The sequence below is a fragment of the Dendrobates tinctorius genome, unplaced genomic scaffold, assembly GCF_039654945.1.
Source record: "Dendrobates tinctorius isolate UK_male_01 unplaced genomic scaffold, ASM3965494v1 ptg000064l, whole genome shotgun sequence".
Classification (NCBI taxonomy): Eukaryota; Metazoa; Chordata; class Amphibia; order Anura; family Dendrobatidae; genus Dendrobates; species Dendrobates tinctorius.
In genome coordinates this window covers 44,921,162-44,945,757 of record NW_027361732.1, presented here as the reverse complement: position 1 = coordinate 44,945,757, position 24,596 = coordinate 44,921,162, and the positions used below count along the sequence as shown (strand labels likewise).

At 39.9% G+C, this 24,596-nt stretch overlaps 1 protein-coding gene across 2 annotated transcripts in view; it reads right to left on the bottom strand.

Moving 5' to 3' along the window:
* PIBF1 (progesterone immunomodulatory binding factor 1) overlaps nt 1-24,596 on the bottom strand; it is a 278,563-nt gene that overhangs the window by 56,852 nt on the left and 197,115 nt on the right. For both annotated transcript variants that reach the window (XM_073580380.1, XM_073580379.1), the window contains exons 14-15: nt 13,051-13,153; nt 9,078-9,208 (exon numbers count right to left, since the gene is read on the bottom strand). In XM_073580380.1, coding sequence (XP_073436481.1) covers nt 9,078-9,208; nt 13,051-13,153 — 234 coding nt within the window. The remainder of the gene's footprint in view (nt 1-9,077; nt 9,209-13,050; nt 13,154-24,596) is intronic.

Genomic DNA, 24,596 nt, shown 5'->3' with positions numbered 1-24,596 from the left:
TAACAGAGGGAGAGTTCTTAGGAGAAGGAGAGTTGAGGAGTTATTAGTGACTGTAGTTTGGTTTGTATGTGTGGTAATTCCCTATCCCTCTCTATTTTGGTTTACTCCCCTACATTCATGCCCCGATGCATTCCTATGTTATATGTGAGTGAATATTTTGAATGCCTGGAGTTTTCTGTTAACCCTTGTTTATGTTGCCTTGTTTGTCGGGTTGGTGTACTACGGTGCACAGTAGCAACCCCTCTTCCCTGGGTGGGGGAAGAGAACAGATGGAGGGCTAACTCAGGAGATAAGGCAAGGGTAGAAGTCTCGACATCATCGCCTTCAGAAGTATCCCGGGGAGTAGGGAGAGCTAGAGCACCCCTTAATGTTAGGGTCAAGAAAGGAGCCCCTGGTCACCCCACAGCTGTGTCGTGACAATTTATTAGCGACCTTATTGAGGGTATACAGAGTGGAATTTTAATATTTGCAGATAATCTTAAACTCTGCAAGTTGGATAATTTAATTTATATTAATAGGTTTAACATAGATACAGTTAGGTCCATATATATTTGGACAGAGACTACATTTTTCTAATTTTGGTTCTAGACATTACCACAATGAATTTTAAACAAAACAATTCAGATGCAGTTGAAGTTCAGACTTTCAGCTTTCATTTGAGGGTATCCACATTAAAACTGGATGAAGGGTTTAGGAGTTTCAGCTCCTTAACATGTGCCACCCTGTTTTTAAAGGGACCAAAAGTAATTGGACAATTGACTCCAAGGCTATTTCATGGACAGGTGTGGGCAATCCCTTCGTTATGTCATTCTCAATTAAGCAGATAAAAGGCCTGGAGTTGATTTGAGGTGTGGTGCTTGCATTTGGAAGGTTTTGCTGTGAAGGAAACAAGCGGTCAAAGGAGCTCTCCATGCAGGTGAAACAAGCCATCCTTAAGCTGCAAAAACAGAAAAAACCCATCCGAGAAATTGCTACAACAATAGGAGTGGCAAATTCTACGGTTTGGTACATCCTGAGAAAGAAAGAAAGCACTGATGAACTCATCAATGCAAAAAGACCTGGGCGCCCACGGAAGACAACAGTGGTGGATGATCGCAGAATAGTCTCCATGGTGAAGAGAAACCCCTTCACAACAGCCAACCAAGTGAACAACACTCTCCAGGAGGTAGGCGTATCAATATCCAAATCTACCATAAAGAGAAGACTGCATGAAAGTAAATACAGAGGGTTCACTGCACGGTGCAAGCCACTCATAAGCATCAAGAATAAAAAGGCTAGACTGGACTTTGCTAAAAAACATCTAAAAAAGCCAGCACAGTTGTGGAAGAACATTCTTTGTACAGATGAAACCAAGATCAACCTCTACCAGAATGATGGAAAGAGAAAAGTATGGCGAAGGCGTGGTACAGCTCATGATCCAAAGCATACCACATCATCTGTAAAACACTGCAGAGGCAGGGTGATGGCTTGGGCATGAATGGCTGCCAGTGGCACTGGGTCACTAGTGTTTATTGATGATGTGACACAGGACAGAAGCAGCCGAATGAATTCTGAGGTATTCAGAGCCATACTGTGTGCTCAGATCTAGCCAAATGCAGCCAAACTGATTGGTCGTCGTTTCATACTACACATGGACAATGACCCAAAACATAAAGCCAAAGCAACCCAGGAGTTTATTAATGCGAAGAAGTGGAATATTCTTGAATGGCCAAATCAGTCACCTGATCTCAACCCAATTGAACATGCATTTCACTTGTTAAAGACTAAACGTCAGACAGAAAGGCCCACAAACAAACTTCAACTGAAAACCACCGCAGTGAAGGCCTGGCAGAGCATGTAAAAGGAGGAAACACAGCGTCTGGTGATGTCCATGAGTTCAAAACTTCAGGCAGTCATTGCCAACAAAGAGTAGTTTTCAACCAAGTACTAGAAATGAACATTTTATTTACAATTATTTGATCTGGCCAATTACTTTTGGTCCCTTTAAAAACAGGGTGGCACATGTTAAGGAGCTGAAACTCCTAAACCCTTCATCCAATTTTAATGTGGATACCCTCAAATGAAAGCTGAAAGTCTGAACTTCAACTGCATCTGAATTGCTTTGTTTAAAATTCATTGTGGTAATGTCTAGAACCAAAATTAGAAAAATGTTGTCTCTGTCCAAATATATATGGACCTAACTGTAAATGTAAGGTCATCCACTAAGGCTGAGGAAACAAAATGTACAGTTATGTACTCAACAGTAAAACCGCCACTGAAAATGAATTGGTGGACAGTAAATTCAACATTCGTAACTAGTGCCAGGCAGCTACTGCTAAGGGAAAAAACCATGGGATATTTTAAAAGACACATAGATGCTCATAACAAAAACATAGTTTTGCCTTTATACAAGTCTCTAGTCCAGCCACACTTAGATAACTGGGTACAATTTTGGGCTACACTATTTGAGAAGGGCTTAGCTGAACTAGAGCAAGTGTAGATGAGCGACCAACAATTTTCAAACAATGGCTAAACCTTTTGGGAAAATATAATATTGCAGGTTATGAGTGCTGGATTTTGGATGTTCATTGGATATTAATGCTTGGAGCTAGTCTAATTGCCTGCGAAGCCACATGGGGCCATTATTCTGTATGGAGGAGTATGTGGGGCCATTACACTGTATGGAAGGCAATACAGAGCCTATTATATGGTATGGAGCACTATGTGGGGCCATTATTCTGTATAGAGGAGTATCGGGGGCCATTATACTGTATAGAGCACTATGTGGGGCCATCATACTGTGTGGAGGGCTATGCAGGCCCCATCTTACTGTATGGAGGACTATGTGGTGCCCATTATACTGTATAGAGGACTTTGTGGGGTCTATTATACTGTGTAGCTGTGTGGGGATTATAGTTGAGGAATCATACTGTGATGGGATCACCATACTTGGCCAGGTGGGTTGGAGGAGGATGTAAACTGGGGTTATCATATCATGTGTGTGGAGGGCACTGTGGGGGTGTCTTACAGTGTTTGGGGGACACTTTTGTTTACATCATACTTTATTATCTGCATTACTCAAGGTTTTTTTTTACCCTTTGTTATTACTTATTTAAATTAGGTCATTGGGCCATATGCTTTAACTCCTCTTACATAACATTATATTATTCCAATATTTTATTCTAAGATCTATTAATTGTATTATTCCAGTATGTCAAGATCTATTAACTAAATGTACTTTGTTTGTGGGACCATCTCCTTTAAGTTTGTTTCCATATGAAAAGGTTCATCATTTATATTTGATGATAAGGAAAAACTTGCACAATTGTAGTCATTTTTAAAAAAAAAAAAAAAAAAAATCAAGGTTGGCTGGCGACTTTATCCAAGCCTTTAATTTTGTCCCTCTGTGGATTTGAGTTTGACATCGCTGCTCTACAACAATAGTTCACAGGTTGAACCCGGTAGTCTTCTTTCATCCTTAAAACTATGAACTCCAAATGCCACAAGTGTAAATAGCTATTGCAATTTTAAAAGGGAAATCTGAATGGGACAAGAAAACAAGTCAGGTGCAAAGGTTTTTATTAGACTAGAATGTGAAAATACAACATCCTAAAAAAGAAAAATGGTGCTCCCTTTGATAGGAAGTCAAGCCAGTGAACATAAAACAAAGCAAACATCCGTTAAAATTGTGTCAATGGTAGGACTAACGTATGTATTGCATTTCCCCACAGAATAACCCACTACTCATTGTTCTGTTAAAAAACCCACAGAAAAAAAGAAAAGCCGGGGCTTACAAGGGTAAGAAACGCTGTTTTCTCAAGATTTTCTATAGTTGTACCGTCATCTGTTATGCCAGCACTGTGTGCAAGCATTTTATCTTTACAACTGTACGTGTTAGGGAAGCCTGCCATTTAGATTGTTTCTTTATTGGAGCTATGATAACATGTCACTGTAATCCTTAGCATACTGACAAAAGTGCTCTATTGTGCTTCTCAAACCACCAGAAAAAAAAAAAATCTGAATAAAAAAATATTTTGAAAGAAAATAGCACGTCCATCACAAGTTATCGGTATCCAGGCATACATACAGTAAATAAATCATGTCTGCACAGAGTGTCCCGCAAGGAAGGTGATAAATATTTTCTTTTCTTTTCACAGAGCAGATCCTGTGGAGAGATTGTCTACACTGCGACGAATAATCAATTTATCACACTGTACACAGGATTGCTACAGTAATGTGCGGTAACAGATTCCGCTGGAAATAACAGTAAGTCCAACTACAAATAGGCCTCCGAAGATTTCAAAGTGCAGTCGTGGGACAGTCAACTACAAAAGTCTACCGGGATAAAAAAAAATCTCATGGTGCATTTTGGCCACATTTTTTGGGGCCAGAATTTTGGCATGTTTGATTCTTCTGGCCAAGGATAAAAAATTTCTAAAGGTTGCCCGGTTTAACTCTTGTTTTTTTCTTATTCCATTTACTTCCTGTCCCCCCCCCCCCAAAAAAAAATACTGCTTTCCTGCTCCAGTGCCAGCTGACTGCTGCTGCGTTTTGTTTGTGTTGATATGAATAGAGTGGTGACGTCACATCACAATCATGAGACTATAGTATAAGTTTTTTTGCACAAGAAGCCAATGGAATTAAAGAAAAAAATTCAATCAGACAACCCCTTTAAGAAATCTACAAGATCGGTTTTCCTATACTACCCACTTGTTTTTGTCACGTAATTCTAAATGTAATGGGGAGAAACCCAAACATTATGGTGAGAGCAATCATCATCTATTGCATCACACATGGAGCATGTAAAAGTAGAGTACAATCACTATCACACACAAAGTTAGTTTACCTGCAGTAAATCATTGTTCACAATGGATTTTTTTCTTGTTTTTTTTTATTATAAGAAACGTCGTTACTTTTAACAGCAAGGTTAGCATTCCCTGGGCTATTAGGGTCATCAGATAAACAGTGCTCCCTTATCCCCATTGAAATTGAAATGCTTCCATCAGTTTCTATAGCTATATTCTATATATAAAATGATAATGCGTTAACGTTCCAGTGTTTTTTTTCCTGCTTACCTTTTTTTTTTTTTATGTAGTACAAGTGTTTCACAATGCTGAACACTATAATATGAATGGGTCCCTAGTGACTACCTCCTGACCATTACTGATACAGATAAGATGCTATTCCTACGCTAGTAAAAGTGATTGCTTCCGACAAACGGTCTAACAAGTCCGATCTGTTGACTGACAGCGCTATACTTTAAATGTAGGGAAAAAACCCACTGTATTGAATGTGGTGATGATGATAGAGCCTAGGAGATGTCCTTTAGCCGTGTACACCACTCAAGAGTAACATTTTATATGAACGTAGCTCAACTCAGACTCCGAAAATACACATACCTTCCAGGTTCTCGGCAGTATCTTTTACCGGCTCTATTTTGAGCTAGAATATGTAGGTATTTCTTGGCAGTATTAGATTTCTGGGAAATACGCCAACAATTCAGTGTTTGTTGTTAAGAATAATCTCTGATCATAAATGCGAGGCTTACAATGTTTTACTAAGACAATTTTACCATATATTTCGTATACAAAGAGAAAAGTTTGGATGAAAAATGGTCCAGGTAGCAGGTCTCTACTGGTATGGAGTCATTCAGACACTCCTGGACCACAAGACTGAAAACAGAACTCTACTTAACCCCTTAGTGTCTGAGCTAATTTTCACCTTCCTGACCAGGCCAAATTTTACAATTCTGACCACCGTCCCTTTATGTGGTAATAACTCTGGAACGCTTCAAAGGATCCCACTGATTCTCAGAATGCTTTCTTGTGACATATACAGAGGTAAAATTTGTTCGATATGACTTGCGCTTATTAGTGAAAATAACTAAATTTTGGTGAGAAATTTGAAAAAAAATTTAGCAATTTTCAAACTTTCAATCTTTATATACTTAAACCAGTTACCATATAAACTTGTGTATAAGCCGAGATTTTCAGTTCTGTTTGGACATACAGCAGGGCTCTGAGAGGAAGGAGCAATATTTGAATTTTGGAACACAAATTGGCTGAAATAGATGGCGGGGCCTGTAAGGTGCCTAAACAGAAAAACCCCACCTCAAGTGACCCCATTTTGGAAACTACACCCGCAAGGATTTTATCCAGGGGTACAGTGAGGATATTGAACCCAAAGGTGTTATACAGAATTTGATAAATTCAATATGACGACCTAATGTTATCTTCATTAATGCCGAACCAGTGCTTGCTACTAGAGCTTGAATCGGGTGCTTGGGTACGCACCGAGTATCGCGGGTGCTCAAATGACATGCTCGAGTCTCCGGCTCGCATGTCTCGTGGCAGCTAGATAGTCAAAAAACATGTGGGGATTGCCTGTGTATGGCAAGAAATCCCTACATGTTTTTTTTGGGTGTCGAACAGCCGCAAAACATGTGGGGCGAGGACTCAAGCATGTTACTCGAGCATCCACAATACTCAGCGCGTACCAGAGCACCCGCTACAAACTTTAGTAGTGAGCATTTGCACTCAACAGTACCCGTCATATCGCATGTGCCTGTAATTTTTCTTCATGAACAGGAAGCGGAGGGCCGGTAGCGGAGACCTTAGAGATATTTGGACTCAGGGGGTGCTATAGGCTTATTCACGAATGCTGTTTTAATACGGTGATGAGTGAATAAGGTCCCTTATCTGTGGTCGTTAAGGGGTTAATGTTAACATCGCACAGTATTTTGCTAAAAGGTTTTTTTTTAACTAAAATTGAAAGTTATCCCTTATATCTATCTATAGAATAAGGAATAACTGACTGATTGCTTGGGGGTCTTTCAGATGGGAGAATGGGCTCTATAAAACCATGTCTGAAAAAAAATCAAAGGCTGGCATATGCACCTGGCATCCAAGTGTTTATCTAAAGGACTGACAAAAATTAATACAGCGAAGGTGCGCACCTTCAATCCATTCTTATCGGGCTCTGGAATGGAAACCCTGGGATCGCAACTCTTAAATGCCGCTGTCAGAAGTTGAGCAGCAGATGCTGGCTTTATGCCACAGCCAGCATCTGCATCTGAAGTACGACATACATATACCTCACATCTGAGGAAGAGGTTTAACATCAAAGCCACTATTAAGAGGCTAATTCAATTCATGTGAGCACTGACACGATGGGGACATGACAATATCATTTATAATTAATCACAGGTTTTTCTGAATTGGTCTTTTATTTCAAACTGTATGGAAGATGCTATTATTTGTGTCCTGGCATTATTTACAACTTTGTAACCTTTTATTTTTTTTTTTAATTGACATGCTTTTTCTTGTTATTTTTGTGTCTTGTGCTTTTTTGGATCAAACAGATGAGTTTATCTTTATATCCAAGCAGTTTGGCCCCGATTCATCAGAACGACTGTCTTGATGAGGAGGCGTGTTGGAGTCAGATGATTAAGTTTCATTAAAAGTGGCATACGCCACGGCACGAATCTTTAGGGACTGGAGTAAGATTTCCGGCATAAGATACACCACAGCTCGTTAAGAATTAGATGAGCGCAAGCCAGTCCAGCCCCTTTTTCAGCCATTGTGACAAAACTGGGCAAAACTAGTGTGAAAACGTCAAACATCGTAATATTTTTGTGCAAATCTGAGTTGCACAGAAATTTTACTTCTGTTATGAAGCACTGCTACAGGCTAAGCTCAACAGGACAACCATAATTTATCTATATACTGCCATACTGTGGTATGGCAGCATATAGTACAAGCTATTGAATGACTGAGGGTATAAGTCCCATAAGGGGACTAAAAAATATACAGTATACTGTAAAGAAAGTAAAAAGTATTAAAAAAATCAAATCACCCCACCTCTCTGTTAAAAAAAACAAAACAAACAAAAAAACATATTTGGTATTGCTGTGTCCCAAAAAATACAATCAAGATATAAAATAATTGAAACCACTAAACGTTAAAAAAAAACCCAGAAACATCAAAATTGTGTTTTTTTCAATAGTTACACTCACATCTCTTCCGTCTCGAAAAAAGTACAATAAAAAGAAATCAAAACTTTGAATGAACCCCATAATGATATCAATAAAATTGTCAACTAAGTGCACATCAAAAATCACCCTCCTATAGTATTATAGTTTAAAAAATAAAAAAAAAGTTGAGTCTCAGAAAATAGTGGCAAAAAAATTATTTTCACTAAAATAACAAAATCTGGACAAGTTTGGCATCATCGTAATCAAACTGACCTGAAGAGTCATGTGGGCAAAGTCATTTTACTGCACAATGAACAGAGTAAAAACAAAACCACAAAAACAATGGCAGAATTGAGTTTTTTTTTCTCCAGTTTCCCTGCACTTGGAATCTTTTTCCAGTTTTTCAGTAAATTATATGGTAAAATGACTGGTGACATTCAAACCCAAGAGATGCCATGAAAAAAATAAGCTCGACTGACGAAAAAGAAAAATGTTCTTCCTCTTGGAAGAAAGGAAGGAAAAAAGTGAAAGTTTAAAAATGAAATATTATTGCATATTTATGATGCTTAATGAGCCAAAACTGTCTTTCATGAAATTGCACCATATTTATGATGTGTTTTAGAGACTTTTTAAGACCTGGCCAACTAAGGAACGTGGACTTGCCGAAAAGAAGCGTTGCTTAACACGTGACACAATGTACCAAAATTGTGGTGCAGATTGCTGGCACAAAATATACCAACTAATGGGTGCTGGCATAAACCACTTTGAAAAGTTGCAAAATGTTACTCTAGTCCTTGGCTGGGCTAACATTTCTTGTGCAGTGCTCTGAGGCACACATCACTGAGATGTGATGAATTCATTAAGTAGCCTGCTCCTCCTAATGAATTTGGTATATCTTATTACTGCACTCTCATCATTAAGACTGGTGTACGATACGTCAGTCTTAATGAATCGGGTCTAATCTAAGCTTGCACGGTCTAAGAATTAACCAATTTTGATAAATCCGCCCCATTGGCTTTTTTTTTATCATAAACATTCAATAATGCTGACTACAACCGTATGATAGAAACCTCCATCAGATTTGTCTTCAACATTGAATGGTAAAATGAAAGGTAAATCTGCTTACCTGACGTCTTTTTCAAGTGTCGAAATCTGCTCTTTGAGCGCATCTATTTGGGCGTCTCTTTGACGGACAGATTCAATGAGATATTGGTGCGGTTGGTGAACTTGACTTAAGAGGGAGTTTGTTCTATCCAACTACAAGATGTGTAAAAAAAAGATGAAAATGATTGCTAGATCTTCAATTTCCAAATATCACTTAAGAATATATTCGCTAAGTTAACGAGTCATATTGTGTCACGATTGATAACTACTATTAATACATTAAATGCTATTAAAGGGGTTATCCAGGCTTTTAAAGGGAGTCTGTTACCCCATTTTTCACATATCAGCTGCCGACACCGACATCAGGGGCTAATCTACAGAAATCTGTAATGCTGTAGATACCTGATTTCTATAGCGCCGACATATTCCGCAGCACTTTACATTTCAGAGGGGACATGTACAGACGATAGACATTACAGCATAACAATAATTACATAGATCATAACAGATACCAAGAGGAATGAGGGCCCTGCTCGCAACCTTACAATCTATGAGGAAAGAGGTAGACACGAAAGGTGGGTAAGAAAAAAAGAGTTGATAATACTCACCCGGGCGTCCGGTCCGATGGGTGTCACCGTCCTGTCCGGCGCATCCCATCTTCATACGATGATGTTGTCCTCCTTGCTGCTCTCTCGGCTCCTGCGCAAGCGTACTTTCTCTGCCCTACTGAGGGCAGAGCAGAGTACTGTAGGCGCCGGACCTCTCTGACCTTTCCCGGCGCCTGCACACTACATTACTTTACTCTGCCCACAACAGGGCAGAGAAAGTACGCCTGCGCAGGAGCCGAGGGAAAAGCAAGGAGGAGGACATCATCGTATGAAGATAGGAGGCGCCGGACCGCGACACCCACCGCACCCGACTCCGCCCCACTGTGAGTATAATCTAACGTGTTTTTCTTATCGTTCAGGTTTCAGAATGCTGTAGATAAGCCCCTGATGGCGGTGTCGGCAGCTGATAGGCGAAAAATGGGTTGACAGATTCCCTTTAAATGAGTGGCCCATTGTTAGAACAGGCCATCTATACTAGATCAGTGCTTCTCAGCTGAAGTGGCTGGGGTTGCTGGGTATGTGCTGCAATCTCTTCAATGCTTAGTGAAACAATCATGTCTTGCCAGCTCACCGCTATCACAATGACCCCTACCCTTCAACTTGAGCGTATGGTTCGTGGAATTTAAGCAACAAAGTCCAGCACTGCAATTCCAGACAATAAAAGCTAGCGCCTATTTCAGAAATATATAAAACAGCAATCTTTATCATTAAAACCCAACGCATTTCCACCTTGCGCTCTTAATCACGACTCTTCACTGCTTACTTTGGGCTTTATACTGATCCATAAGGGCACATGCCATACCAAGAGGCTGCAGCATTTGCCTGAGCACAGCATTCCCTTGAAGCAGCTGTTCAGTGGGGCGTTGAGAATCGGAAATCCTACCAATATAGTGTTTAAAGACCATGATAACCCCTTTAACGTTGAGTGAAAGATTCTTAAAAATACAGTGGAAAATTACATATGAGATATTGCAATCATGTGGTTGTAAATTACTCATTACATAATTAATGACACATTTTTAGAGTAATATAGCACCCAGTCACCATATAAGACTGAAAACGTTTGAGGGTCTGTAACCATTCCTTCCATGATTTTTCATGTTTCTCTTACATTTAGTTCAAGCCCAGGTCAAATGTATTTAAGAGCCCCACTGAAAATATCCTGAAGAGGTCAACCAAATCAAATGTTCAACATCACTCAAGTGCTTTTCTCCGTATGAAGAGGATCAACAGATACTAGAGGAGTTGATGATAGATTTACTTAAGATTTCTGAAAATAACTTTCTCTTGGAGCATAAACAAAAAAAATCTAAAAAAAATATATATCTGTATCTATCTATTATCTATACATGTGACAAATGTGAACTGAATAGGGACAAATGAACCAGTGATTGCTCCCATCTTTCTCGGCTTTACGCATGCCATCAACAGGACATATGAGGATACTTTTAGTTGCAGGTCACCAGTAATGAACAGCTATGCGGGTGATGTAGGCAGCTCTGATCAACTGCTTCCTTGCTAGTTTGTTTTTAAATCCTCTAGTCTTGGGGAAGTGGTGTAAAATGTTTCTTATAATAACTAGTATATATAGCAATCCATTGATACTAGACAGCGATGGACAAAACCTTAACCGATCTTATCTTACAATTCACTGAAAGAAATAAGAAAAAAAAAGTTCAGATAAGTTTTGACAGTTGTAACTTAATTAAATGTTTCCAAGGTACTGTAACTTAAAAGCAAACAAATAGCAATGGGACAAAGGAGCTTGGAAACACTGACCATGCCAGTAGAACAAACATAGTGTGTGCAGCATTCACTATTCATTGACACATTGTTATTTAAAGGGCTGAAATGTGCACATGCTGTTCCATGAAGACATACACACTAGACACTCAACAATCAGTTAAAATTTGTGGGGGGAACCTGACAGGAAATGTCTCATTCCCTAAACACATAAGAATATACATTATACTGTTCCAATTGATATAGAACTCCAGAGTTCTTTGTGGCTGCTCTCCATTCTGGCAAACTTATAAGGGTCCAGAATAAATAGCAGGACATGAAATTAGGGTGCAATTAGACAAGCCGAAAATCATTCTTACAAAAATTTGTTCCTGATCATCGGCCCGTGTACACATGTTGGTGATCAACCACTGAACGAGCAAAAAGCTTGCTCGTCGGGTAAATGGATGAATTAGGTCAGCCTAAAAATCATTGTTTGTGGAGATAACATCATGATGTATAGGAAAAGACACTCACAGGTCTCTTACATCAACATACAGCACAGCTTCATCAACACACACTCAAAAAGCACAGCTACATCAACACACACACAGTTCTGCTACATCAACACATACGCTGTGCATAAACCACATTTTGAAGTTCCTCCCGGACAATTGACTGATCACATGACCTTAAAGGTCCTTCAGCTAGTCAGGATCTGCAGCATTTTTTACGCTTTAGTGATGCCGGTCCAGGAAGCTTCCTCTCCTGTACTGATCGCATTGTGTCGAGCTAAAGGATAAAACGGTCTTGCTGCATAGTACTCGCAATTATTTGGAGGGACACGGCGTCAGTTTTATCCTCAATCATAGGTAGATAGCGCTGGAGCAGAAAATACACTTATTTTAGCAAGATTTTTTTCTTGTTATAAAGTGTGTCTAATAGTCCAAAATATGGTAGCTATATTTGGACTACAGGTAACGCTTTAAAGATTCCAATCCTGCTGACAGAGACACAGCTGGTGTTGAGAGCTTTATAGACAATGCTCCTTAGGAAAATGTATACCAATGGGCTCTCCTGTGGACTATAAGAGATGTGCAAGGTGCTCGGTCATTTTCCCACCCCACCTATCGCCATTTGGCTCGTCTTCTTTATTACTGGATCAAATTCCGGATAACAATGTGTAATTATGTGATGTACAATCTAAGGCTGGGTAACATGCCATCATTTGTCGTCACCCAAAATATGTTGATATGTAGTGGAACAATGTTTTATTTCAATACATAGACATGCTTTTAACTTAATGGCAATAACACAAACATCTGCCCAAAGAAATGTGTGTGCAAGTTTTGTATCCGTGCCAATTATTTGTTAGATATGGTATGAAAACTGCAATTCATAAGTCACAAATCATACATGACAACAGTAAGAGAGGCATGTCAATGCTACATACTGCTCAATATATAACTGGTTAATCAACAATGTCACATCTATGCCCGAAAACTAAATATGACTTAATTCCGGAGGGTAATTTTTCTTTTGATCTGAAATATATTTCCATTACACACAACCTACAGTGGAGAATTTCTGGCAGGCATATGTATGTCATCTTCAAAGCTGGGCATCCCGGTTAAGCAGACACTTAGTTCGGGCAGTTTTACTTACTTCCATTGAAACTTTTGCAGTTTGCTCCTTCTGGTGCTCTAAATCTTTGATCAGTAAGGAATTTTGCCTCTCTAGCTGCAAAAGTCGTCTTGCTAGGTGAACACTTTAAAGACAAAAAAAAAGTCATTACCAGAACATGTTATGTTTTCTACGTAAGGAAAAGCCATTAATGTTAAAAGGCTAAATAACCCTTTTAAATTCTGATCAGGTGCCCGCTATACTAAGTTTTCCATATATTTTGTGTATTTTGTATCTTCTCCATTCAGTTAATTTCAGAGGTTCCTGAAGTCCCTTATCTGCGAAATTGCTTGTTTTTGCCTTATGCTCTAATGTGGGTGAAAAAAGAGTGGCAGCACTAAAGAAATATTGTATCTCTACCAGCTAAGGGTTTATTCGTACATACATAAGGTCCTAAAAGGACCCAATACTAATAATCAGCCAGTGTTGGAGCATAAAGTGATATACTCGCGGATTTTTCGATAAAAAAAAGTGTTGGCAGTGCTCGCGAGCACATTTATTGACATCAGCTAGATGCGTGGTTACGAAACGCAGGAGGGAAATCTTTAAAAGCCCCCACGACAATAACAAAGTAAGAATACATCACAGTAATTACACAATACGCACAAATCACAATAATAACACGTGGCTTTAATGATTTTTATACTCTCCCCCCAAACTATGAACTTTATCGTGAAAAGTATGATTTGTCAAATGAATCAACATTTTAGAAAACTGCACTGTACCATCTTCCTCTAAGTGTTTCGAATTGACAGTAAAGCTAACTTTTTTATTGAAATTATTTTAAATCTGCTTCATAATACCCAACTTATAAATCAGTTATAATACAGAATGAGCCAAGGCCGTGATCTTGTCTAGTTATGTGTACACTCAACAATAACTGAAGCTTTACCATGCGATAAGCAGAAGAATTGGCAGACAGCTTGATATACTGTATGCACTATGTATTCTGCTCTTTAGATGTAAATGACCAGGTGTCTAGGCTAACTGATAGGAAAAACTGTTTTTCAAAAGTACATTTTTAGTAGCCTAAAGAGTCCAGAGCTGTAAATAACTAAAATACAAACATGTGGACAGGAAGACCCACATCATAAGACAGGTAATATTGAGCCTGCACATATTTGACATGCTTTAAGGCGTAGAGACAGATACCTGTATACCCCACTATGTGCCTTGGAGAAAATGTCATTGAAAAATAACCCGCACTTCTCAATGGGATCAAGTTCAGTACAAGGGGTTCTCTGGAACATAAACATGAATGGTTTGTTAAGGCCCTGAAACACATTAGATTAATGTTGGCCAAACCTGCCGATGTCGAAAGGTTTGGCCATCAATCTAATTTGTATGGGTGCACTGGCCAACATGGTTGGGGGAGATGCTGATCGGGCATGTCCACCAATTTCAAACTGCTGATCAAACTGTTCTCTTTTAGATAATCTAATGTGTACAAGGAGTACATCCAGATTATCTCTGCCACCTGCAAAAGGGGTCCTGGAGTCCAGAAATGCATTGTGTACTGAAATTTTTATCAAGAAGTTTTTAATCACCTTGTGCCAGGTCTGTTTTGGAGTTTAGTTGGGAATTACACAATTTACCCCTCTAAAATGTAAAGTGCTGCGGAATATGTCGGTGCTATAGAAATAAAAATTATTATTATTATTATTATTAATAATGTGTACCGGGGCTTTTAATATGCCCATATACTTTAGATCACAGTCAGCTGACAGGTATCTCTCAATTCTGCCCCCATTAGTGAGTGTAGTAAGTATATGTCAGACAAATAAGGTAGTGACAGGAGAAACAAATTAATTAAGAGTAGTAATTCAACATGACTATTCCTCTCCAGAACATCATCAGTGGCTGCAACTTCTAATCAAATTTTAATTGGTTTTATAAAAAAAAGGTAATAGGAAAGGGATACAGAAAGGCAGAGAGTCAATCAAAATGGGACATTATAATTATTACAGTCACAACATTGGAAAATATTAAACGCCAATGTAAAAATACATGCATGGACTGATAGAAAGGGCAAGGGGGGGGGGGGGGGGAGAGGAAGGGGAACAAAAAGGAAAGGAAAAATAAACTAGGGTATAAAACATACAGGTTCTAATAATAAATAATAAATCCTCAGGAATTACTATATTATCTAAACAAATATTTTGACAAGTTAAAAACACATGGGGCCTTGTGCATCAAAGCTTTCACACCAGAATTTTGGCTTAAAACCTTTGAAGTCACAAAATTTAGGGGCAACTAGGAGTTGCTTCGAAATGTTGTGACTTTTCATGCCTTCATGGCAGTTTCTCCCAGCTTTGACAAACTGGGTAGAGCTGGGGTGTGGCAACCGCTGCTCGTCAAATTCACGAGGGGCAGCAGCGTTTGTAATGCCACAAATCCTACTACAGCAGGGACTGTAGAAAAATTAGAGGCAAGGCGCACACAGAGGTGTACGCCACTCGTTCCACTCGAGCACGTGAACAACGTAGGTCTTGATGAATTAGGATTATAGGCTCAGAATTGTTTACCAGGTATTCTATATGTTTTAGGATTTGCTTTTCTATCAGAAGGTTATTTTTTAGTCTTTTATTGTGCAATTTCACTAATTCTAGTACAGTGGGTACAGAAAGTTTTCAGACCCCTTTAAATTTTTTACTCTGTTTCATTGCAGCCATTTGGTAAATTCAAAAAAGTTCATTTTTTTTCTCATTATTGTACACTCTGCACCCCATCTTGACTGAAAAAAACCCCCAGAAATGTAGAAATCTTTGCAAATTTGTTAAAAAAAAACAAAATATCATATGGTCATAAGTATTTAGACCATTTGCTTAGACACTCATTTATGTCACATGCTGTCCATTTCCTTGTGATGCTCCTTGAGATGGTTCTACTCCTTCATTGGAGTCCAGTTGTGTTTAATTAAACTGATAGGACTTGATTTGTAAAGGCACACACATGTCTATATAAGAACTCACAGCTCACAGTGCATGTCAGACCAAATGAGAATCATGAGGTCAAAGGAAATGGCCAACGAGCTCAGAGACACAATTGTGGCAAGGCACACATCTGGTCAAGGTTACAAAAGAATTTCTGCAGTACTCAAGGTTCCTAAGAGCACAGTGGCCTCCATAATCCTTAAATGGAAGAAGTTTGGGACCACCAGAAGTCTTCCTAGACCTGGCCATCCAGCCAAACTAAGCAATCGTGGGAGGAGAGCTTTGGTGAGAGAGGTAAAGAAGAACCCCAAGATCACTGTGGCTGAGCTCCACAGATGCAGTAAGGAGATGGAAGAAAGTTCCACAAAGTCAACTATCACTGCATCCCTCCACCAGTCGGGCCTTTATGGCAGAGTGGCCCGACGGAAGCCTCTTCTCAGTGCAAGATATATGAAAGCCCACATATTCATTGAGCTCTTTACAACGAGCGATTCTTTCCCAAATGTTAGCAGAGGCAGACATCATTGGATAGGGATTGGATTTTGTGACAATCAGACTGAATGAAACCCTAATTGAAAGTATAAAGATGTGTGTCCCAATGCTTTTGTCTATATAATGTATTTCACAGCAAAATGTACAAACTCTGGACATTACAAATCGTGATCCACAGAAGTGACTAAGTGCAAGCATTAAGTACGTGCATTACTTACAGCGCTAAAAAGTACAAGTCTTTTGTAGACCTGTAACCCATCAGCTGTCCGTGTACGGACCATTGTGCACACAGATGCACATGATTCAAAAATACGATTTTCTGAACTTATTCTTAAGAAAAGTTTAGAAGTCGGGAATTCAGAAGCAAGGACTTCTCAATGAAGTGGAACTCTGTAGTAGAGCGATAACTAAACAATATGTTATCTTATGTTAACTGTGCAATATATTCTTGTATTACATTTACATACATGCAACTAAGGGCCCCGTCACACACAGCGAGATCGCTAGCAAGATCGCTGATTTTGTGAAGCCACAGCAATCTCGCCAGCAATATCGCTGTGGGTGACATGGATCAGCGACCGGCCCCCCTGCCGGGTATCGCTGATCGTGCAGGATCGTCCTGGGCCATATTTTGATCGTTAGTCTCCAGCTGGCCAGCGCGCATTGCTGTGTGTAGCAGCGAGAGACCAGCGATCAGCGACGCTGGTTTCCAATGTAAACAGCGGGTATCTACAGTTGTGGCCAAAAGTATTGACACCCCTGCAATTCTGTCAGATAATACTCAGTTTCTTCCTGAAAATGATTGCAAACACAAATTCTTTGGTATTATTATCTTCATTTAATTTGTCTTAAATGAAAAAACACAAAAAGAATTGTCCTAAAGCCAAATTGGATATAATTCCACACCAAACATAAAAAAGAGGGTGGACAAAAGTATTGGCACTGTTCGAAAAATCATGGGATGCTTCTCTAATTTGTGTAATTAACAGCACCTGTAACTTACCTGTGGCACCTAACAGGTGTTCGCAATAACTAAATCACACTTGCAGCCAGTTGACATGGATTAAAGTTGACTCAACCTCTGTCCTGTGTCCTTGTGTGTACCACATTGAGCATGGAGAAAATAAGACCAAAGAACTGTCTGAGGACTTGAGAAACCAAATTGTGAGGAAGCATGAGCAATCTCAAGGCTACAAGTCCATCTCCAAAGACCTGAATGTTCCTGTGTCTACCGTGCACAGTGTCATCAAGAAGTTTAAAGCCCATGGCACTGTGGCTCACCTCACTAGATGTGGACGGAAAACAAAAATTGACAAGAGATTTCAACGCAAGATTGTGCGGATGTTGGATAAAGAACCTCGACTAACATCCAAACAAGTTCAAGCTGCCCTGCAGTCCGAGGGTACAACAGTGTCTACCCGTACTATCCGTCGGCGTCTGAATGAAAAGGGACTGTATGGTAGGAGACCTAGGAAGACCCCACTTCTTACCCCGAAACATAAAAAAGCCAGGCTGGAGTTTGCCAAAACTTACCTGAAAAAGCCTAAAACATTTTGGAACAATGTCCTCTGGTCAGATGAGACAAAAGTAGAGCTTTTTGGGCAAAGGCATCAACAGAGTTTACAGGAGAAAAAAAAGAGGCATTCAAAGAAAAGAACACGGTCCCTACAGTCAAACATGGCGGAGGTTCCCTGATGTTTTGGGGTTGCTTTGCTGCCTCTGGTACTGGACTGCTTGACTGTGTGCATGGCATTATGAGGTCTGAAGACTACCAACAAATTCTGCAGCATAATGTAGGGCCCAGTGTGAGAAAGCTGGGTCTCCTTCAGAGGTCATGGGTCTTCCAGCAGGACAATGACCCAAAACACACTTCAAAAAGCACTAGAAAATGGTTTCAGAGAAAGCACTGGAGACTTCTAAGGTGGCCAGCAATGAGTCCAGACCTGAATCCCATAGAACACCTGTGGAGAGATCTAAAAATGGCAGTTTGGAGAAGGCACCCTTCAAATATCAGGGACCTGGAGCAGTTTGCCAAAGAAGAATGGTCTAAAATTCCAGCAGAGCATTGTAAGAAACTCATTGATGGTTACCGGAAGCGGTTGGTCGCAGTTATTTTGGCAAAAGGTTGTGCAACCAAGTATTAGGCTGTGGGTGCCAATACTTTTGTCTGGCCCATTTTTGGAGTTTTGTGTGAAATGATCAATGTTTTGCTTTTTGCTTCATTCTCTTTTGCGTTTTTTCATTTAAGACAAATCAAATGAAGATAATAATACCAAAGAATTTGTGTTTGCAATCATTTTCAGGAAGAAACTGAGTATTATCTGACAGAATTGCAGGGGTGTCAATACTTTTGGCCACAACTGTAAGAGCCGCGCGGCTCTTGGATACCCGCTGTTTACCTTGGATACCAGTTTGCTTGCTGGTCCTGATCGCTGGTGCATCTGTCTATGTGACAGCTCACCAGCGATCACCTAACTATGTCCCAGCGATCCCATCCACGTCGGATTCTTGGTGGGATTGCTGGGACATTGATACGTGTAACGGGGCCTTAAGAGAAGGTTTCCGAAAACAGATGCATTTTTATGTTAACGCATTTTGTGTAAAAAGTTTTGAAAAGTCACAAAATGTTGTGAGGCTGCGCTACAATCTTGCGACCGATAATGTTCTTGTGCCATTTTGACCAGCTACGACAGAGTGGGAGACGCTTGGAAAGGACGGGGCAGCAGCAACCCCCCGCTAATCAAATTCTGGCATTCCTTACACTAAAAATATGACCCAGTCCAAGATTTGTGGCAAGGCGCACATGGAGGCCGTCCTAATTCACTAAGACAAGAGTGTATGACTTCAGCACACCTCCTTATGAAGACTAGCGTTGTTCACCCATCTCCTTTATACACGTGTGGAGTGGTCCGAAACAAACATTGGTTTAATCCATAATGTCTATTTAATGTAATAATCTAATCGCTTTTGTAATATACTTTGATTAAAAGGTCCTCATTCTATTTTAGGAAGCCTTATCTAAGGCTACTTTCACACATCAGTTTTTGTGCATCAGGCGCGATGCGGCGAAAAGTGTAAAAACCGGATCCGGCACCTGTTGCCACCGGATCCGGTTTTTTCCCCATAGAGTTTCATTATCGCCGCATCGCGCCTGATGCCTATGCGGCGTATCCGGTTTTTGCCAGATCCGGCAAAAACAGCCGGTCCGGCGTCTGGAAAAAACGTTCTCTGCAACGTTTTTTCTCAGCGCCGGACCGGCTTTTTCCACAGCGCATGCCCGGACTCTGTGAATGTTAACCCCACAAGTGCCCGGTGAGAGAGAGAGAGATCTCTCTCTGTCACCCAGACACTTGTGAGAGATCTCTCTCGCCGGGCACTTGTGGGGTTAACACTCACAGTGTCTGGGTGAGAGAGAGAGATCTCTCTGTGGGGTTAACCCCACAAGTGCCCGGCAAGAGAGAGAGATTCTCTCGCCCGGACACTGAGTGTTAACCCCCACATGTCTCTCTCTCTCTCTCTCCAACCCCCTCTCCTCTCCCCTCCCCTCTCCTCTCCTACCCTCCCCTCCCTTTCAGCAGCTGTCTCTCTCAGCGGCTGTCTCTGTCCACCTCCTGCTGCGGCTCCTTTAAATCACGTCCGAGCCGTATCAGACGCCGCACACACATCCGGTGTCACGGCTGCAGGCCGGATCCGGCGGCCCGGCTTTTCGCCGCACGCCGCCGGACCCCACACACCGGATGTGTGAAAGTAGCCTAGAATCATAGAATCATAGAATCGTAGAGTTGGAAGGGACCTCCTGGGCCATCTGGTCCAACCCCCTGCTCAAAGCAGGATTCGCTAAATCATCCCAGTCAGATGTCTGTCCAGCCTCTGTTTGAAGACTTCCATTGAAGGAGAACTCACAACTTCTCGTGGCAGCCTGTTCCACTCATTGATCACACTGTCAAAAAGTTTTTTCTAATATCTAATCTGTGTCTCCTCCCATTCAGTTTCATCCCATTGCTTCTAGTCTTTCCTTGTGCAAATGAGAATAAAGTTGATCCTTCTACAATGTGACAGCCCTTTAGATATTTGTAGACAGCTATTAAGTCTCCTCTCAGTCTTCTCTTTTGCAAACTAAACATTCCCAAATCCTGCAACCTTTCCTCATAAGACAGGGTTTGCAGACCGGTCACCATTCTGGTCGCTCTTTTCTGAACTTGCTCCAGTTTGTTGATGTCTTTTTTAAAATGTGGTGCCCAAAACTGGACACAATATTCCAGATGAGGTCTGACCAAAGAGGAGTAGAGGGAAATAATGACTTCACGTGATCTAGACTGTATGCTTCTGTTAATACATCCTAGAATTGCATTTGCCTTTTTTGCTGCTGCATCACACTGTTGACTCATATTCAGTCTGTGATCTATTAGTATACCCAAGTCTTTTTCACAAGTGCTGTCACTTAGCCCTATTCCTCCCATTCTATATATGCTTTTTTCATTTTTATTGCCCAGATGTAGTACTTTGCATTTCTCCCTGTTAAAAACCATTCTGTTAGTTGCTGCCCACTTCTCCAGTTTATTTAAATCTTTTTGAATCCTCTCTCTCTCTTCTCTAGTATTAGCTATCCCTCCTAGCTTTGTGTCATCAGCAAATTTAATCAGTTTACCCTCAATTCCTTCATCTAAATCGTTGATAAATATGTTGAACAATACAGGGCCCAGGACAGAGCCCTGTGGTACCCCACTTGAGACATTCTTCCAACTGGATGTGCAGCCATTTACGACCACTCTTTGGGTCCGATCACTAAGCCAGTTATGAATCCACCTAACAGTTGCCTTGTCCATTCCATACTTAGTCATTTTTTCAATAAGGATTGTATGAGACTTTGTCAAATGCTTTGCTGAAGTCAAGATATACTATATCTACAGCATTTCCTTGATCCACCCAATCAGTGATACCGTCACAGAAGGAAATTAAGTTAGTCTGACATGACTTATTAGTTACAAACCCATGCTGACTCTGTTTAATCACTTCATTCTTATCCAGGTATTGACATACATGTTGTTTAATAATTTGTTCAAAGATCTTTCCTGGTATAGAAGTCAGACTCACCGGCCTATAGTTGCCTGGGTTCACCTTCTTCCCCTTTTTGAAGATAGGAACAACATTTGCTCTTCTCCAGTCTTCTGGCACTTCTCCTGTTCTCCAAGAATTTTCAAAGATTATGGAGAGGGGTTCAAAAATTTCTTCTGCTATCTCCTTCAGTACTCTGGGGTGTAATTCATCTGGACCTGGAGACTTGAATTCATTTAGGTTAGCTAAGTGTTTCCTCACTATCTTTCTGTTTATAGATATCCTGGATTCTTCTATTCCGTTAATAGGACAGTGAATAACAGTTGGTGTTACATTTCCTTTCTGAGAGAAAACAGATGCAAAATAGGAATTTAAAAGTTCAGCCTTCTCAACATCCTGTCTTACCATTTCATCATTTTCATCCTGTAAAAATCCTATAGCATCTTTGACTTTTCTTTTACTTTTGACATATCCCCAAAATCCTTTATTATTGCTTTTGACATCTCTTGCAAGCCTCAATTCATTGTCAGCTTTAGATAATCTGATTTGTGCCCTGCAGGTTCTGCAGACAGCATTATATTCTTCTTTAGATATGCCTCCCTCTTTCCATTTTATAAACATTTTTTTCTTCCTTTTTAGCATGTGCTTAAGTTCTGTGTTCACCCATCCTGGTTTCCTTAAATGCTTCCTATTTTTCCCTCTTTTCGGAATTGTTAACAACTGTGCTTTGAGAATTTCATTTTTCAAGATTTCCCATCCTTCCTGGACATTTTTGTCTTTAAGGATATCCAGCCATTGGATCCCTCCAATTATCTTTCTGAATCCCTTAAAATCTGCCTTTCTGAAATCTAACCTTGACGTCTGAGTCTTCACAGGTCTTCCTCCTCTAGTTATCCAAAATTCTAAAATAGCATGGTCGCTCCTTCCTAGGGTTCCAGCCACTTTTACCTCCTCAACCATTTCCTCCCTGTTTATAAGGATTAGATCCAAGGTAGCAGTTCCCCTTGTTTTCTCCCCTACCTTTTGGAAGATAAAGTTGTCAGCAAGAGAGGATAAGAATTTCCTTGACCTGTTAGTTTTGCCTGAGAGAGATTCCCAACAAATGTCTGGATAGTTGAAATCTCCCATGACAACTATGTCATATTTTTTGGAGAACTTGGCCATTTGATGCATAAAGAGTTCATCCATATCTTCAGCTTGCACAGGCGGCCTGTAGTAAATGCCTACAATGGTGTCCTTTCCATTGTTCTGTCCTTGTATTCTTACCCAAACAGTTTCCACAGAACTCCCAGTCTCTGAAGCTTCAATCTCTGTGCAGATATACGCGTTTCTAACATACAATGCAACACCCCCTCCTCGTTTATCAAGTCTGTTTCTTGCAAATAAGTTGTATCCTTCTAGTCTTGTATTCCAATCATGTGTATTGTCCCACCAAGTTTCAGTGATTCCAATGACATCATATTTCTTTTCCTGTGTTAGTAGTTCTAATTCTCCTTGTTTGTTGCCCATGCTTTGTGCATTAGTATAGAAACATTTTAGTTTGTGATTGGTTTCTCTATCTCCAATATTTTTATTAATTAGATTCTTTCGTCTTTGTTCTTCCTTTCCACTTCTAATAGCAGAGTTCTCAATAGCATTTGTCAGGTGTATGGCTTTTTCTGGTCTTTTGCTTCCCTTCCCATGTTGTTCTAGTTTAAAGCTCTCCTTACAAGTGTAGCAAGGCGACTTCCAAATACATGCTTTCCAGTCTTCGTAAGGTGCACCCCATCTCTAGCAAGTAGTCCATCGTATAAGTAGTTCACTCCGTGATCCAGAAATCCAAATCGTTGCTGACGGCACCATCGACGTAGCCAGTTGTTCACTTGCCTAAGATGATTTGAGTGCCCAAGTGCATTCAGCATGGCAGAACTTTCCTTAAACAACAAAATATACCCTCATTGATAGCAGCCAAGACGTGTAAGTGCATGCAATTTTACACATGCTACTCAAAAAATCGAGACATTTCAAACATTTTGTTTCCATTTTTTCATCATTTGCATACCAATAAAGATTCTAACCATCCGGCAATTTCTATGTTTCCAGGACTTTTTCTTCTTGGTGTTGCAATTACAATGTTGAGGATTATATGTGTGTATATATATATATATATATATATATATATATACACACATGTCCATTAATTGTGTATTATATAATAGTACATTTTTAGATTTCTGTAAGAAAGTAGCTGTGCAATGCTCGTTGTGAGTCTCTATGGGACGACTTTCTTTTCAACTGACTCCACAAAACCTTTGCAAAGCAAACACATTCACCACTATTATAAAGGTGTACAAAGCAAGCAAAGAAAAAAGGCTTAAATCTAAACCATTATGTCAAGAATGGAGAGTTAAGCACAATATGTATCTTCACTTCATTTGCTTTGAAAAGCTTAATAATGAATGCTAATGACAGGAGGTGAAATGTCAGGACAAGAAATGTACAACCAGAAAATCTTGTTTTTTTCCTTTCAAGATGAGCCTTGAGTGAAATAAAAATATTACGCTGATACTTTTCAAGTTTCATCAAGTCTCTGTAATGTTCAAATTAAAGTGATTAAGTCCAACCTGTCCTCAACTTCCTATAACGAAACAGAGGAAAGAAATTTACACCAGCAATGGAAACTTAAAAACTTTGAATAAAATGAATATAAAATAAAAAACACAATAATTTCCCCACTAACGATATTTTCAGAGAAACTGCTGAACCGAAATTACAGTTATCATTATATTATATATCATTATTCATTTAGAACAACAGTGGATCATGCAGAGATCCACAATGAACTTCTGGAGTGAGTTTTCGGCACTGAAAGTAAAGGGGCTGAATAATATTGCACGCCCCACTTTTCAGTTTTTGAATTTCCACAAAAATTTAAAATAACCAATAAATTTCATTCAACTTCACAATTGTGTCCCACTTGTTGATTCTTCACCAAAAATTTACATTTGGTATCTTTATGTTGGAAGCATGATATGTGGGAAAAGGTTGAAAAGTTCCAGGGAGCCGAAT